This window comes from Humulus lupulus, chromosome 7 (genome assembly GCF_963169125.1).
Source record: "Humulus lupulus chromosome 7, drHumLupu1.1, whole genome shotgun sequence".
Lineage (NCBI taxonomy): Eukaryota > Viridiplantae > Streptophyta > Magnoliopsida > Rosales > Cannabaceae > Humulus > Humulus lupulus.
The window spans coordinates 101,217,243-101,234,305 of NC_084799.1; the positions used below are offsets into that span (position 1 = coordinate 101,217,243).

The 17,063-nt window shown below is 34.1% G+C and overlaps 2 protein-coding genes, 1 long non-coding RNA gene and 1 other non-coding gene across 4 annotated transcripts; 2 read left to right on the top strand and 2 right to left on the bottom strand.

Annotated features, from left to right (window-relative positions):
- Positions 1 to 209: 209 nt before the first annotated feature.
- On the bottom strand, positions 210 to 11,285 carry LOC133792024 (uncharacterized). Its single transcript, XM_062229934.1, has 4 exons — positions 11,129 to 11,285; positions 2,423 to 2,641; positions 2,275 to 2,342; positions 210 to 601 (listed from the first exon to the last, which is right to left on the bottom strand). Exons 1-4 carry the CDS (start codon positions 11,283 to 11,285, stop codon positions 533 to 535), a joined length of 513 nt encoding a protein of 170 aa, XP_062085918.1. The 3' UTR covers positions 210 to 532.
- On the bottom strand, positions 1,063 to 2,268 carry LOC133788493 (uncharacterized). Its single transcript, XR_009873234.1, has 2 exons — positions 1,448 to 2,268; positions 1,063 to 1,235 (listed from the first exon to the last, which is right to left on the bottom strand). It is a non-coding gene; the product is annotated as an uncharacterized LOC133788493 (long non-coding RNA).
- LOC133793205 (small nucleolar RNA R71) lies at positions 7,798 to 7,903 on the top strand. Its single transcript, XR_009874661.1, has one exon. It is a non-coding gene; the product is annotated as a small nucleolar RNA R71 (small nucleolar RNA).
- A 2,644-nt stretch (positions 11,286 to 13,929) lies between the features above and the next one.
- Positions 13,930 to 16,404, top strand: LOC133788494 (L-ascorbate peroxidase, cytosolic-like). Its single transcript, XM_062225991.1, has 10 exons — positions 13,930 to 14,092; positions 14,258 to 14,386; positions 14,469 to 14,643; positions 14,758 to 14,823; positions 15,265 to 15,313; positions 15,416 to 15,498; positions 15,595 to 15,674; positions 15,799 to 15,901; positions 16,011 to 16,069; positions 16,175 to 16,404. The coding sequence occupies exons 2-10, from the start codon at positions 14,268 to 14,270 to the stop codon at positions 16,188 to 16,190; spliced, it is 750 nt and encodes a 249-aa protein (XP_062081975.1). The 5' UTR covers positions 13,930 to 14,092; positions 14,258 to 14,267; the 3' UTR covers positions 16,191 to 16,404.
- The last annotated feature ends 659 nt before the right edge of the window (positions 16,405 to 17,063 follow it).

Genomic DNA, 17,063 nt, shown 5'->3' on the forward strand with positions numbered 1-17,063 from the left:
AATGACGTGGCATCATATGTGGCATCCTACGTGGCATCATATGTGGCATCCTACGTGGTATCATTTTATTAGCCCACATAACATTATTTTATTGGTTTGTTACACAATTTATATTTTGTTCAAATTTAATGGTTATGTATAGGTAAAAGATAATAACAGTTATTTGTAAATGTTCTATATTAGAAATAAACCAGAAAAAAAACATTCAATAATAAAATGTTTAATGCTAAAATTCTTTATAATGTTCAATACTAAAATAAATCATAAAATTATCATTTTAAGGTTACAACTACCAAAATAAAAAATAAAAAAACTTCATAAAGTTCATTCCTTAGTAAATTAATGTAAATAAACTAATAATCATCTTGTGACTCCCGAACTGAAATAGATGGCGACTCTCTTAATATCGATGGATCAGCATCTGGAGTTAAATCAGTCCACCCTGCCTTTTCATTTTCTTCTGCAGCATATATCTTCAAGAATTCTCCCTTAAGCCCAACCTAGAACCATGTTAAACAATACGAAATCCACTTTAAAATCCAGTAAGTTTAACTTGCCCTCTAAACCCTGCTCCGTCTTTCTCCAAGAATGCACCATAATTCTGTATCATAGATTAGATGCACCATATAAATATAAGATAACAAGTGACAATAAAATGTCATATGTACTTGGAACTTCTATAAAAAGTACCATTAGGCAGTATATGATTAGAAAGAAATAAAATTTTCAATGAAGGAGAAGAGGACACGGGAGTTATCTGGGAGTTACCCACAATATTTTCACGATGTGGGTAAACCAAACTTATGAAACAAAAGCATGTGGTGCTATAACATTCATTTCTACCAGTATATTTGTTATTCCATCTGAAAAAAAGAAAAGTAAATTACACAAATTAACACTGTCACTTTATAAGTTTTACTTCACTTACCCAATTTGTAAGTAATTGAACATGGAAAATGAAAATATAGAAATGAAAAACAGATATCATATAAAATTCCATCATGTAAAGTGTAGCAAGAGAAAGATGCCTACCAGTATAATAATCAACATAATAATAGGAAAATATCATTATTAGCAAGAATAGGAAAATAAAATTTGATCACAGAGAAGGAACCAAAGCCAGACTGGTGACCAATTGGCATTTTATCTCATTTTCTTTCTTCCTAGATGTTTTTGTTCTCTGCCAATATGCTATCAAGCAATGATTCACAAGCATCTTCAAGTAAATCCAAAACCTGCCACAAAAAATTGATAGTAAACACAGAGCAGACCACACTGTAAAAAAAGAAAAAAGAGAAATTTCCCATGAAAATAAAGTGTCTAATCCCAAAACTTAACTCATCACATACATACATAAACAAACAATAACAAGAGTATTGGAATACAATAATCTTGTTTGATTTCAATCATATCATGATAGTGCAAAAACAATGGTGAAGTTAATTACCTTCTCAAAGCCTTGTTGTCCACCATAATAAGGATCTGGCACTTCAGTTTCGTCATGTCGCTTACAATAAGAACACATTAGCTTAACATGCATCACAAACAAACCAGGAATTTGCTAAACTGACCATATAAAAGTATTAGATTTGCTAAATAACCTCATTGAATTCACACAGGGTCAGAACAGTGTAAATTTAGTGTAATTTTTGCAAATAAATTCTGTGGTATTAATTCTCCAACCTGCCATGACATCAATTACTTTGATAAGTCTGTTATATAGCTGGATAAGTCATGTTCTGTTTGGCTGGCTATATATACACTTTGAGAGTACATTAAAGAGATTGTACTGAGTGACTCTTGAGAGAGATCTGACCTGAGTGTTGATTCTCAACTGTATAGATACAAGTGTATTACTGCTTTTGATTCATAGTGGAGGAGCTCAAGATAGTGCTCAAACTGGAAGTATAAAGCTGGTGTTCTTCTCTATGTTTAAGTTTTCTTACTGTTTGATTAAAGTTCTCTACTTTGATGTGATAAACTAATGGTATTGTACCATATGTTTAAGTTTTCTTCTGTTTGATTAAAGTTCTCTACTTTGCTGTGATGAACTACTGGTATATTGTGTTAGTTTTCTTTCTTGACTGGTTTTTCAGGTTGAAAGTGAATCTTGGTGCTGCAAATCACAACAAATTCTTTTGAAAAAATGTTAGTTTGCTATTAAACATTTCCATGGTCAATTTTACATAACAGTCGTTACAACACACAAACAGAACCACATAAGGAATCAAAAAAACAAAATTTGAGTTGAGCAAGAGAAGAAGAAGAACTAACCTTCTTATGATCATCCTCAGGCAAAGTGTCTCTAAATTTCCACCTATTAAAAGCTTCAATAATATCATCTACAAATGCAAATCACAAAGTTTTTGTTTTTAGTCAAAACGACAATCAAATCAAAGCTATGATCCATTACTTTTACTACCTCTATTCTGGTTATCCATGGCGAGACTCAAATCAAAGTCTACAAAATCGAAGGAGCGGATTGGCCTTGACAATGAAGTTATCACAATCCCACGACTTTTTGAGGATGCCCTCATTCTTGGGTCTGCTGGGTTACCCTCGTGATAATTAATGGTTCCGGCTGAGTCAATCTTGAACTTGGAATCCAAACCCCTTTTCTTGACCAAATCGGTGAAGACCCCTTCCAAATAAGCATTTATAATAATAAAATATTATAATGAAAATAAAAAATGGGGGGAAAATTAAGCGGGAATGGTTAAAAAATTTCCCTCCATAATATACGTAGGTAAAGATCATTACCTACTGATATTATTGGTAGGTAAAACTATGTTCCGAAATATAATATAATGGACTAGCATTTGCCTACTAATATTATCTACCAATAAATATTGGTAGGCAAAACCCTACTTTCCCTACCAATATATATTGGTAGGTAAAATATTGGTAGGTAAAGATCAGATTTCTTGTAGTGTTTGAGCTGAGTAGATGGGAACTTTAGGGAATTTCTGGGCAAGCTTTGAGGAAAATCAAGCTAAGGAGGTCTAGGAAATGAATCAAGGTCGAAATTGCATCAACGGTATGAATTCTAAGCCTTTAACTTTGTTGTTTGACTGAATTTCTGGGTTTAGGGTTGATCCTGGTAAATTTTGAGATTTGGGATGGATGTGCTTGGGTTTGAAGATTTGGGATGCTTGGGATGAGTGGAGAGTGTTTATAAGCTTGATTTTGAGTTTGGTAAAGATTTGGGGAAGTTTGGGTTGAGATTGGCTCAAAGAAATCGCAGAAAAAGAATTTGGGTTTTGCCTGCTTGCAACTAGCGCTACAGCGCTAGTCTTTGGGCGCTGTAGCGCTAGGCCCTATTTCTGGGGTGGTGCTGATTCTGCTTGTAGCGCTATAGCGCTCTCTTTTGAGCGCTGTAGCGCTACCCTGTGCCCAGAAAGGGGTTTTTGGGCTATTTGTGAGGGATTTTGACCTAAGGTTCGGAGTTCGATTCCACCACCTTGTTTTGTGGATCTAGGACTTCCCGGGGGGCTCGGGATTGGTCCCGAGGCGAGGTTTTGGACTCGAGGTTTGGTGTTGACTTTGACCTATGCTTGTGCTTAGGTGTGCGCTAAGGCTCGAGTGGGATCGTGCTCAAGGAGTCAAGTGTTGAAAGCTATCAAATTGACAGGTAAGAAAACTATAGCACCCATAGGACAGGGCATGGGCCCATAGTGTGATTGCAGGGCACGGCCCTATATTGCATTACATGTTAGGGTGCAAACTTGATTGAGTTGATATATGTTCAAATGTTATTTGAGTTAGACTATCTGTGATTATAGTTGAATGAAACGGCGAGGAACCGAGAACGGCAATGGGGCCGGAAGTACCACTTAGCACGTGAAGTGCTTGTAGTCAGGGTGGGACCCCATGGATACATGTGATATCCTTACGGTGAGGACCGAGACCCCAGGCTTTGGTAAGGCTTCTGGGGCGGCATGGCCGAGTCGCTTAAGTCTAATGATGGACCCGTTTATCTGTGGACTATCTGATATGATTAACTGTATAATTTGCATATGTTATGAACTGCATGAGTTTTCTTGCTGGGCTTCGGCTCACGGGTGCTCTGTGTTGCAGGTAAGGGCAAAGATTGAGTCGACCAGCCATGAGTACGGAGAGCATGAAGCGACGCGTAAATGTTCGGTCTGCCCGACTACTTTGGTTGGGGGTTTATTCGAGAAATGGCTGTAATAATCTGTGATTTTAATAATTAATCGACTGTAAACTTATTTTATGTTGTAAATAGTTTTCAAACCTTATTTTGGGATCCCAAATGTTAAATACTAGAAGTTTTCAAAGAAACAACACATTTTTAAAGATTACAGCTGTAATGACCCACTATTCTAGACTCTTTGGACCATTAACGAAACTATACATAAAACTTACATTTTTGCGAAAATACCATAATTTATTAGAAACTTGTAGAAACAAGAGTTACTTCCATAAAATAAATAGGATATGGGTACCCATTGTCTTTAAAACAAAAATAACTTAAAGTAAAAAGAGTTACATAGAAAATGCGGAAAATACATTTAAAACCATAAAAAACATAAACAAGACTACATCCTCGAATCGAATAACGCTCGGCCCCTTGACTCCATTCACCATCGATACACATCCTCTAAGCGTCACGAATCTTTCCGCCTCTAAAGCTTATTTCCTGCACATAAACAGAAAGGAATGAGCCTAATGCCCAGCAAGGAAAAATCTAACACATAGTCATACACATCAATTTCATAATAACGTAAAGACATATCATAACACATAATACACTTATTATAATGGCCATTATTACTTGGGGTCCCATAGACTAAACAAGCTTATGCCCATGAGATTAGTGGGGTCCTACCAGCTAAATAGGCTTATGCCCACAATCTTTTTGGGGTCTTGTTAGTCAAATAGGGCATAAGACCAAGCCTACAACAAACACATGCATAACATATTCATAACATATTCATAACATATCATAACATAACACATAAGAAAACATAAACATATAGATTCTAGCCTATTTTCCTTACCAAAGTTACCGGGATATGATGGACTGAGTTGGGACTTTTGGAACACTCCTAAAACCATAATGAACAAGAGTGAGTCTAAAGAAGGAAAAGAGATGAAATGAAAGGGATGGAAAGACTAAACCATTGAAAGTCACACTTACCAAACTTATGTGCTTCAAGAACTTAGATCCCCTAACCAAAATGAAGATTAAGGTTAGAGATTGAGTAGAAGACTATGAGGAAGAAAATAACATAATACAGAAATGAACTAGAGTTTTGGTTACCTCAAAGACTTGTAAGATAGATCTACACCACAACCGAAATACTAGAGAATCTCACTTCCCAAAGTGTTTGATAAGCTTATGATGTTTAAGCTTATGATTTCCCAAACCAGGTGTTTACACTCTCACACTCACTTAGCACTAGCAGCTTCTGAACTTAGAGTAAAAGGTGAATAATGGCTGGGTACTAGGTCCTATTTATAGAGTTTGGGAATGAAAGTATCTTGATTTTACTTGAATAAAAATAATGGCTTTTTAGGTGAAAATCATTTGAATAATTGTTTAGCAGAGACTGAAGACTCGTTCAAAAGATGCTGGACTGTTGAAGGAGTTTGAATGGCTGAAAGGAAATGAATTCAAAAGAGTTTGAAAACATGCTGGTGGAGGCGATATATCGCCCCCTGTAGGCGATATATCGCCTGGGCCAGTATGCCCGAGGCGACCGTGCATCGTTTCGTATTTTCCGTATCTACGTGCTGCGACATATCGCCCCCTATAGCTGCGATATATCGGCACTCGCTGAATAATTAAACACGAAATTACACATTTTTAGCTAAGTTTGAATGGAGTAAACAGCCTTGACTAAGCCCTCAACGTATTCAAAGCTGCTGACTGACCCTATAACATTCAAACTTTACTCCTTATTAAATTTAAATCCTCAAAAATACTTAATCCTTAATCACCATTCATAACATGTGCTTAAAATCCTATTGGTTGATGTCTAAACCTTATAATATAATAAATATAATCCTTAATATCAGTCACATTAATCAAACCTTAGGTTATACTTAATATTCTTAAACTATAGGTTAAACTTAGAAAATCTATAAGTACTACTATGAGTGTCCAAATAATTCCCGGTCTAAACCAAAAATCCACAGTTACAAAGATAATGCTATAAATACTATCATACTATTATCTTTCTTAGCTAAGTAAAGTTCTTGGACTCTACAACAGCCTTAACTTTTGCTTAGCCACACTTTTGTTTTAAAAACCTCGGTTAGCGAGTTAATTGCACAAAGTTTCTTTTAAAAAAAAAACTCACTTAGTAACGGCTCTAAAGAAGTAGGGCGTTACAAAGTCAACAAGAAAATAAAATTGATCAACTTTTATCAAAACATCTTCTATAATGCCTCTAGGAATTTTCACAGAACGATCGGCTAGTTGAAGAGTTATAGAGGTAGGTTTTAGCTCACCAATACCAAGTTGCTTATAAATAGAATAAGGCAATAAATTCACACTAGCACCCAAATCAAGTAAAGTCTTGTTAATAAAATGATCACCAATAATGCATGAAATTGTGGGACACCCAGGATCTTTGTATTTAACAAGACTCTTATATTGAATAATGGAACTATCTTGTTCAATTAAAAACGTCTTTTTAGGAACATTAGTGTTTCTTTTAATAGTACAAAGATCCTTTAAATATTTAGAGTAGGCGGGAATTTGTTTAATGGCATCTAAGAAAGGGATATTGATACTAACTTGTTTAAAAACTTCTAAGATGTCATTATATTGGCCGCCTTTTTTAATTGGAAGTAATCTTTGTGGGAATGGGGCTTTTGGAATGAAATGATGGATTGGAGTTTCCTTGTTTGAAGAGCCATTGGGATTAGAACTAGAAGGCTGACTCTTATCTTTTTCTTTTTCGTTTTCAACGTCGGGTATGTAATCGGGTTTGACAATGTTCTTTCCGGACCTAAGAGTTGAAGTTGATTTGACTTCTCCATTATGACTAGACTTTCCTATCTCATATTGACCTTCTGGATTATGGATAGGTTGACTAGGGAATGTTCCTTTTTCTCTATCAGCTAAAGCAGTGGCGAGTTGTCCTACTTGTGTCTCGAGTTTGGTAATTGATTGAGACTGATTTTGTAGGATTTGTTGAGTGGATTGCATAAATTGTTGTAAAGTATCTTCTAAGGAAGGTTTCCTTTGTTGAGGATATGGTTGATTTTGTGGGGCATGAGTTTGGTTTTGTGTGTTGTATTGATGCCCTTGATTCATTTGGGGTTGGTTTTGTCTCCATGAAAAGTTCGGATGGTTTCTCCAATTTGGATTGTAGGTGGATGAAAATGAGCTATCATTTCGTTTCCCATAAGAATGAAGAGCATTGGCCTCCTTAGAAAAGGCTTCTTGGTAGGAAGGACATGATTGTGCATTATGGCAAGGATTAGAACATATAGAACAAACATCTTTTATTGGTTGTATTGGAGAATTTATAGTTTGGCTTATGGCTAAAGCTTCTACTTTTCTCGCTAATTTGTCTAAGGATGTTCTTAAGTCTAATTCATCTTTTACTGCATACCTTCCTCATCTTTTTGGTGAATTAGTTGACCTAGACCTAGGATCAAAATAATTCCATTGTTGTGAATTGACAGATAAATCTTCAAGGGCGTCCCAAGCCTCTTGTCCTTGAAATTTTAAAAAATTTCCGGTATGCATAGATTGAATCATTTGACAATTAGAGGGAGTCAAACCATCATAAAAATATTTTACAAGTCTCCATTTTTCAAAAACATGATGAGGACATTTTAATAATAAATCTTTAAATCTTTCCCAACATTCATAAAACTCTTAATTATCTTTTTGAAAAAACTCGGAGATTTCTCTCCTTAGACTATCAGTTTTAGACATAGGAAAAAATTTCAGCAAGAATTTATTATAAAGTTGATCCCATGTAGTTATAGACCCCGTGGGAAGGGAATTTAACCAAACTTTTGATTTGTCTTTTAATGAAAAAGGAAACAATCTTAGTTTGACCGACTCATCAGAAATTTTTTAGAAATTTAAATGTTAAGAAAATTTCTAAGAAATCTTTGACATCCATGTAAGGATCCTCTCTATCTAACCCATAAAAAGATGGCAACAATTGCATGATTGCTAGTTTAAGCTCAAAATGAGTAGCAGAGGTTGTAGGAAAAACAATGCAGGAAGGAGCATTAGATGAAATAGGTGCAAAATATTCAAGGAAAGTTTTTTCAGGCACAACATTTTCATCAACAGGATTAGCAATTGGTTCCATGATGCTCAAATTTTTACTAACACTTTCAATTTCAAACAAAGATAGACGTCTTTTTACTAATCAATTTTTAGAGTTACGTTCCCAACGATGCATACAATTTTCACAAAGCAACCGAGATAATCTCAAACAAACAATTTTCTGATGTGGAAGATCAGTTAAAACCACAACAACATAGCATACTTATAATTTTTAGAGATTTCACAACAATATAATTCTTATGGTTTACTTGTCCCCAGGCCTATTTGATTCCACTTACAAGCGCATTACTAACAACTCCCCGAGGTTAATTAGTAGAGGCGGATTGAGAATTTTGTTCAAATTTCCTTTAAGCAAAAATTTCTTAGGGTGACAGGACAAGATTTAGGTTTCACTTTTTTTTTTTCAAGTATTTTTTTCACAATTACACTACAATAAGATAAAAGACAAAGAAAAATAAAGTAAAATTAAATAAGACTATAAAAAATTAAGCAAAAGTAGAGAGGCATAGCATGCCATCAACCATAACAAAAATAAGGTAAAAATTATGAGGCACAAGTGTCATCAACTAAAACATAAGATAAAAGACTGGGAGACAAAATTGCCATCACCTAGCTAGGAGGCAAAATTTCCATCAACTAATAACTTGCAATAAATAAATAAAAATAACAACAAGATAAATAAAGAAAACTACAACAAAGGTTAGGAGACACAAGTGTCGTCAACTAACAAAGAAATACAAGGAATAAAAATTACAACAAAATTAGGAGGCATAAGTGTCATCGACTATAAAAATTAAAAAGATAGATAGGAGGCACAAATGCCGTCAGCTAAAAAAAGACAATAAATATAAATATATAAGTAAGATTTTTTATGGGTGGTAGAACCCTCCCAAATTTTCTTTTTATCTTTTTTTTTTTAGTTTTTATATAATTATAAATATATTTTTTTTAAGTGCAAAAATTAAAATAACTAGTAGAAGAATTCACTAACATTGAGATAAATTTCGTTTCTTTTCTTGCAACTCTCCGGCAAGCGCACGAATCGTATATGGAATATAGTGTCTGTGTAAGCACAAGATCGATCCCAAAGGAGTTGTCTAAAATAAAAAAGAAAACTATTTTAAACCAAAATTAATAAATTTTAACCTAGCTCCAAAGATTGATGAGTTTTAATGTTATGAACATAAAATAAAAGATTGAAAATAAAGCTATTTAAGAGAATGAAAATAAACCAATAATGATTTGAAAATAAGTGTTAAAAGAAAATATTATTAAGATACTAGAATCCACAAAGTGCAAGTTTAATAATATTTATTAGTATATTGATTCCCAAGTTTTAGTGATAGTTAAAATAAATCAAACTATCATTTTCCAAATAGATTTATAATTTTAAGCACAAATTACTTCTAAAAAGATAGGATTTTTCTTCACTTTTCAAAAATTATAATTTCAAAGTATTCAATGTGATTCGACCTAATGAAACAACAAAAAATCAAATAACATTATTTATAAGACAAAACATAATATTTTTGTTCTAAGCATGGATGTGTACAATTTAATGACACATCTTACACAAAGAATATTATGTTTTTGCAAAATGAAGAACAAAGTGCATATTATCTAACAATAAAAAATATGAGATATTAAAGATGAAAGACATATATGAAGAAGAAAAATCAATAAACTTTGTTGCATTATAAGGGAAATCAAGATAAAACATAAATATTACCTAGTTATAAGTTGGTTCATCATGATCTTAATAATCTTATGAAAAATATTAGAAGCACATAACTAGAGTAGAAATTACAATATAAATGACATACATACTTGCAGGTGCTCTTCAAAAAACCCAGGATGGAAGAGAGAAAATGGTAGAAAGAAGATGGTAACCAAAAATTAAGCACCCTAAAATGGTCTTGAAATTCCATATTTATAGCCAAAATGAGGTTATTAAAATAATCAACTTATATTAATTAAATTAATTAAATAAAATAAATATGGTATGTAGAGGGTAAATTATAGGGTGTAATGATGATGTTGTGGTGAAAATGTGTAGACAAGTGGGTAAGAAGTTAGCATTTTGGACAAGGGGACAATGTGCAAATTGATGGGCTCAAGAGGGGGCTGTGGCAGGAAGGAGGTGGTCGGCTGTTTTGGGGTGGATTGGGCCGTGGGAGCAGGCAAGCGTTGGGCCTGCTGGAATGGCAGCTAAACATGAAGGCAGAGGCGACTTCGCTGGAGTGAGGCAAGGGACTCGGCTGGCTGAAGAGGTGCACGTGAAGGACAGGAGTCTCGGCAGGCTGGTGATGAAGGAAGGGATTGCGCCTGGGCCTGGGCAGGAGGGCCGTGGGCATGAGCTTCTATATAAAATACCATATTTTCCTTCTCTTTTTCAGCTTTAGTTCTTTTCATTTCTCTTCTTTTCAAAGTACCCAAATGCACATCATTTCCTACAAAATAAACATAAACTAAATTAAAATTAAATATTTTCACTAATAAAATATACCATATAATTTCTATGAAAATATTAATTAAAATTTAATTTACATAACAATTATTTTCAATAAAATCAAATTTTTGCATTCAAACTAGCAGCACTAATTTTAAATAATTACATTACAACATAAAACACTAAAATATCTATAAAAACATATAGATCTAGAAAATTACAATAAGACTAATAAATACAAAATTACTTAAAAGCTTAATAAATTAATTAAAAACTCAAGAACTAAGCAACAATTAGCATATACAATATAGTAAAATAACTCTATTTTGTAGAGTTATCACCAAGTGTTTGCCGATCTTCTATTCTGCGCTCCTCAACTACCATAACATCTGAACTCTGTGTTAGCAAATCTGCCCTAATATCTGGTCCACCAAGATCTGCTGCATTAGCAACATGATCATCGTTGACATAAGGATCGTAGCCATAGGGATCGTACTCCGCTGTGTCATGAAAATATGGCGGATCTTTAACAGGGATATCATCAAGGACCATAACGTCTGGATTTTTCTCGAGAACAATTGTCCCAACCTCACTTTGAGTTCCTTTGAAACCATGACATGAGGGAGAAATATTCTCTTCAAATCGAACTTATTTATTAATGCTGGGAGAGGTCGATGCATTTATTATACCTCCCTTCTTAACCAATGTCACACATAAATGAATCAACTTCTCTACATATTTCGATGCTAACCCAATGAATGCACGCACATGCCTATCCTTTTTGATAACGCTAGGTTTGACGGATTGTGAGAGGCATGTGTACGGGACCTCAATTTTTAAGTCATACGCACATTTATCCACTTCAAGCTCATCGTAAAGAATGTCAAGCAGTTGCTCATACGTCACACCCTTCTCCAAAGGTCGAACTTGATTTTCATCATCCCTGAAAATCCAATCCCTATTTTCTAGATCCCAAACACCATTGAATGCAACAAATATGGAAATAGTCAAATCTGTATATAAAAAAAAAAAAAAAGGTCAAAATTTAAAACTATAACATAAAACAGCAAAAAATTGACTTTTATCGAGATATGTCGAGGCCTATCGAGGTCTAGTGAGTACAATCGAAGTACATCGAGGCAGACTGCCCAAAAAATTTCTTATGAATCCATCGAGGCCGATCGAGGTATATACTACATACATTAAATTCTATGCCTCTATCGAGGTCCATCGAGGACCGTTGAGTCATATTGAGGTAGCCATTTTTCTCTAAATGTGTGAGGGTTTTATCGAGGTCTATCGAGGACCATCGAGTCTCATCGAGGCAAACAAAAAAACAAGAAAGGAACGAAAATCCATTCCGACATTGAAAAATTATAATAAAGCATGAAGACATACACATATGTGTTCGAAATAGTACAAGCAATGTAGATAAACAAGTTTCCTCACTACATATAATAAATATATACTTACCCATACGATTTTTTCCTCTAGATCCGAAATCCAAAATGAAGTTATTGCCTTGAAATGATTCACAACTTGCCCCTAGATCTGAAATCCAAAATAAGCTCGAAAATTAATATATATAAAAATAATGATGACTGCTTTGTTTTTTTTGTGTATGATAGCTTGAGAGATAGAGAGGGAAAATGTGAGAGATAAAGAGGAAGAATATAATAGGAGAAAAAGAGAAAGAAATTTATGATAAGATTATTTTGAAAATCTAGGGAAATACTAGTATAAAAATGTGATTTTTTTAGGTTAATATCATTTTGTTATATGACCCTTTTTATGCCTCAATAGTTTTCTTGTATAAATTATAAGAAATAAAAAAATAAAAAATAAAAAATAAAAAGAATAGCGGAATTGCAGGTAAAGAAGGGAGCGCCCACCGAAGGAGTTTATATTGGACCAATAAAATACAACGGGTGACAGAAATATCATATTTTAGATGGGTGACTTAATTATTTGCCCGAATGGAATCTTCCGAAGCTTGGCCACGTTCACACTATAATTTTAGATTTATTATTCCTTTAATCATTTCTTTCATTATTTCTAAACCAGTTTAGTGGCCCTAAATGACGTATTTACCCTTACATGTGCGTGCAGCTTAGACAACGCCTTCTGCTTCCCATGTCATGCAAATCTGCGGTAGAATTGAGAATTCATTGCATTTGACTTAAATATATAAATACAAGTTTCACACCATTCAAATAATATATAAAAAAATAGTTTTTAATTTATTTATGGAATGTTAGAAAAAAATTAGTTGAAAAAAACAAATTATATTATACAGCTAATAGAATTGTAATGATGGCTTCGTAAATTAAGCTTGAAATGTGGCATTAAAATAAAATACCTTAATTTTTTTTCTTCATGTAGAAGGCGTTATAAAAATTATTACAGATTTTCAAAGCACGGCCTATTTCATGTCGAATTTTATAGTACGTTTCAATTAATTTAATATAATTTGTTATTATTTTGCATTAGTGAGCCTGTCAAAACCATGATATTCTCAACTAGAATAGTTTAAAATATTCACCTCAAAAAAAAAAAAGAACAGTTTAAAAGATATATCGTTTATTCCGACAAAAAATATGTGTCGTTTTTAATATATATTTTTTTGGATTTTTTTCTTCATTAATCCATAACTTTTGCTTTTCTTTTTAGAGAATAAATCAAAATCTTACTAATTTTTCTTAATTAATGACCGTTAACACAATACATAACTGCATCTGCCCCAAAACATAAAATTAATATCAATAACAACAAAATGACAAAATAAAAGAACTAGAGAAAGAGAAAAAAAATAGTTTCATTGTTAAAAATAATAGGATGAGATATATATAGAGGTTTGATTTGACCAAAACAAAAAGGGCAATTTAGTAACTTCGGACAATAACCCGATCCACACTTCCCTTTATACATCGTTCTCAGGTGGGCCAATCAACCTTTTAGGGCCGTCCCATGATTTTTTTAGCTTTATTTTCTTTCTCTTTTTTTTTTCCACCAATTAACATTGACCATTATTCGGACAGATTTCATTATTTTTTTCTTCTTCTTATTTCACATAAATATTTGAAACTCACCACCTACCCAATTCTTGACCGTACGTCACCATTCTCCAAATGAATCCAAACCGTCTAATTTGAACCCAATATTAGCCACACGATCTCAAATATCCAACGACTCGGATAATATTACTAGAACCTTCTCATTTCCTTCCCCTATATCATCCCAACCAAGTCAGCCATTGCAATCCCAAAAGCTTCATCAAAGCTTGTGGTCTCCTCGTGCCAGTCCAGTCGTCTATTAGGGTTTTCCCATATTTTGCTTTCTCGTCTCAGATTTTTCCGAAGGTTTGTTAGTGACCTCTCGATCGAAGTTTTCGTTTCATGACCTCTATTTTGACCTTTTCTTCGTTTCGATTTTCTTCGATCTGGTTGTGATGGAGAAATTCTGAGTCTTTTTTTTTTGGGTATTGAGGACATTATATGAGCTATAACGATTTTGTTTTGATGCAGAATCGTGATCATGGCCAAGTGTTACCCAGTTGTCAGTGAAGAGTACAAGAAGGCTGTTGACAAGGCCAAGAAGAAGCTCAGGGGACTCATCGCCGAGAAGAACATCGCTCCTCTCATTCTCCGCCTTGCGTACGTATATTTAATTTTTGTTCTTGTGTGTGAATGTGTTTGGTGTATTATGAGGTTAATGGCGAGCCTCCTTTATCTTCAGATGGCATTCTGCTGGAACCTTCGATGTGAAGACCAGGACCGGTGGTCCGTTTGGAACCATGAAGAACCCGGCTGAGCTAGCTCACGCTGCCAACAGTGGTCTTGATATTGCTGTGAGGCTCTTGCAACCCATCAAGGAACAGTTCCCCATTCTCTCTTACGCTGACTTCTACCAGGTATTGAAATCGCCATTTTGACCATCGATCATTCAATTCAAATTTCTTAAATCTTTCTCGTTAGATCTATCTGTTTTGCCTTTTTAAATTATTTGGATTTCATTGGAAATATAGTTGGCTGGTGTTGTCGCCGTTGAAGTCACCGGTGGACCCGAAGTTCCTTTCCATCCAGGAAGAGAGGTCAGTATTTCAATTTTTTTATATCTTGAGTTTGTAAAAAAAATTATTGATAAATGATTTATACGATTCAGAATAAATGTTTTTTTTTTCGCATATTTACCAGTTTTCCATATTTGAGATTTGTATGTTCTGTGACAATTTTGGTTATAATATTATCATTTTATTCTTTTAGTTATTATGTGTTGGATTTTAAGAATTGTTTCTAGTATTTGCTATATTTTGTTTTATTTATAATTGGGTCAAATCCTTCTAATTTTTAGGTCTTTTCAATGTGTTTTTCCTTCAAATTTTGGTTGCGTTATTCATTTTACAAAATTGGATATCTAAATGGCTTGTTCTTATTTGTTATTTATAGCTGCTGGTTAGAAATGTAGATAGTATTTTTTCCCGTTCAACTTCTGCATCATTCCTTTCTGACATTACAACTCATTTTAATCTCAGGACAAGCCTAACCCTCCTCCAGAAGGCCGTCTTCCTGATGCTAACAAGGGTCAGTACACCTCTAAACTTACTATTCCTAGATTCTTTTTACGAGGATACATGAAAGTATAGAATTTATTCTGGTACTCACATTTTATTTTGGGTTGTTCAGGTTCTGACCATTTGCGTCAAGTTTTTGGCACAATGGGTCTCAGTGACGTGGATATTGTTGCTCTCTCTGGTGGACACACCCTGGTTCGTTCGTGTTCATATGTTCCTTAATCTGCTTCTGTAAACCCCTGTTTGTTGGTTGAAACTTTTTTTTGGCTGACTAATATAAAATCTTTTCAGGGAAGGGCACACAAGGAGCGTTCTGGCTTTGAGGGACCCTGGACTACCAATCCTCTCATCTTCGACAACACCTACTTCTTGTATGCTCCCTTTCCTCACATTTTGATGGTGGAATAACATGTGTCTACTCTAGGAACTAAGAAGCATCATTGGTTTCCTACGGTTGAAGATAATAACGAAATATTTGTTCACAACTTCTGTCAGGGAACTCTTGAATGGTGAGCAGGAAGGCCTTCTACAGCTGCCATCTGACAAGGCTCTTCTTTCAGACCCTGTCTTCCGCCCTCTTGTTGACAAATATGCTGCGGTGTGTATTTTATTTTTCCGTTTATTCCCTTCTCGATCAATTACTTGATTGAATTTCTATTCTTCTTCCATTTTCAAGTGTCCGTATTTATTGTTTCTCTCGTTTTCAGGATGAAGATTGCTTCTTTGCTGATTATGCTGTAGCTCATCAGAAGCTCTCTGAGCTAGGGTAAGTTTTTTTACTTTTCTCTATTTATATTTTTATATCGTATAAACATTTTAATTTGAAAACATTTTACGGTTAGCTAACATGTACTTTTTATTTTTCGTGTAGATTTGCCGACGCCTAAGCAATTGGGTCATCCAGGATGTTGCCAGTGCCTGCATTTTATTGGCTTTAATTTTCTTATCTCCAATTAGATGCGGGTGTTTTGACTGTTGGTAGAAAAGGGAATTAGGAGGCGCTTTATTTTGGGTTTTGTTGTTGAACATGTTGAACAGAAAGATATTTGTGTATGCCGCAGTGGTAATCATCCTTTTGATTAAATAATTATGTTTTTTTTATGTTAAAACGTCCACATAATTTTCTCAGCTTTCATTTGATTCTTTATTTTTTCTCTGCTCCAATCGTTTTTATACAAGCCATTCACTTTCATTTGATTCATTTTACATTCACAGACGGCAAAACTACAATAAGCCTTGAATAGAAAGTAAATAACAAGTAATTTTTATAGTGGTTCAGCCCCAATTTGTTAGTAATAGTCTAATCAACTTGTTGTTGTGATATATTTAGCTTACACTTAAGATTAGATGAACTTGAGTCAATCCACTTGTTGTTGTGATATATTTAGCTTACACTTAAGATTAGATGAACTTGAGCGCCAACTGAGTTTCTTAAGTGTAGGTAGAAAAATACAGAGTTTCTCTCTCTAGAGAATATAAGCTTTATCTCTCTAAGCTCTCAGAAAATGCCCCAAGAATGCCCCAAGTAACAGTCCCAAAGTCTCTAGAACAGTCTCAAAGTCTCAAAACTAGAAAGTTTTTCTTCGTCTAAAAAGATCAGATCCTCTTAAATGATGCCATGAGCCCTTTATTTATAGGCTCATAGATCGTACATCAGATATATCTCTTTGACCGAGTCCTTGGTTCTTCCAACAGACTTTAATTAATAAAATATAAATAAATTTAAATTACAATAATATAGCTATTATTCCGGAATATCT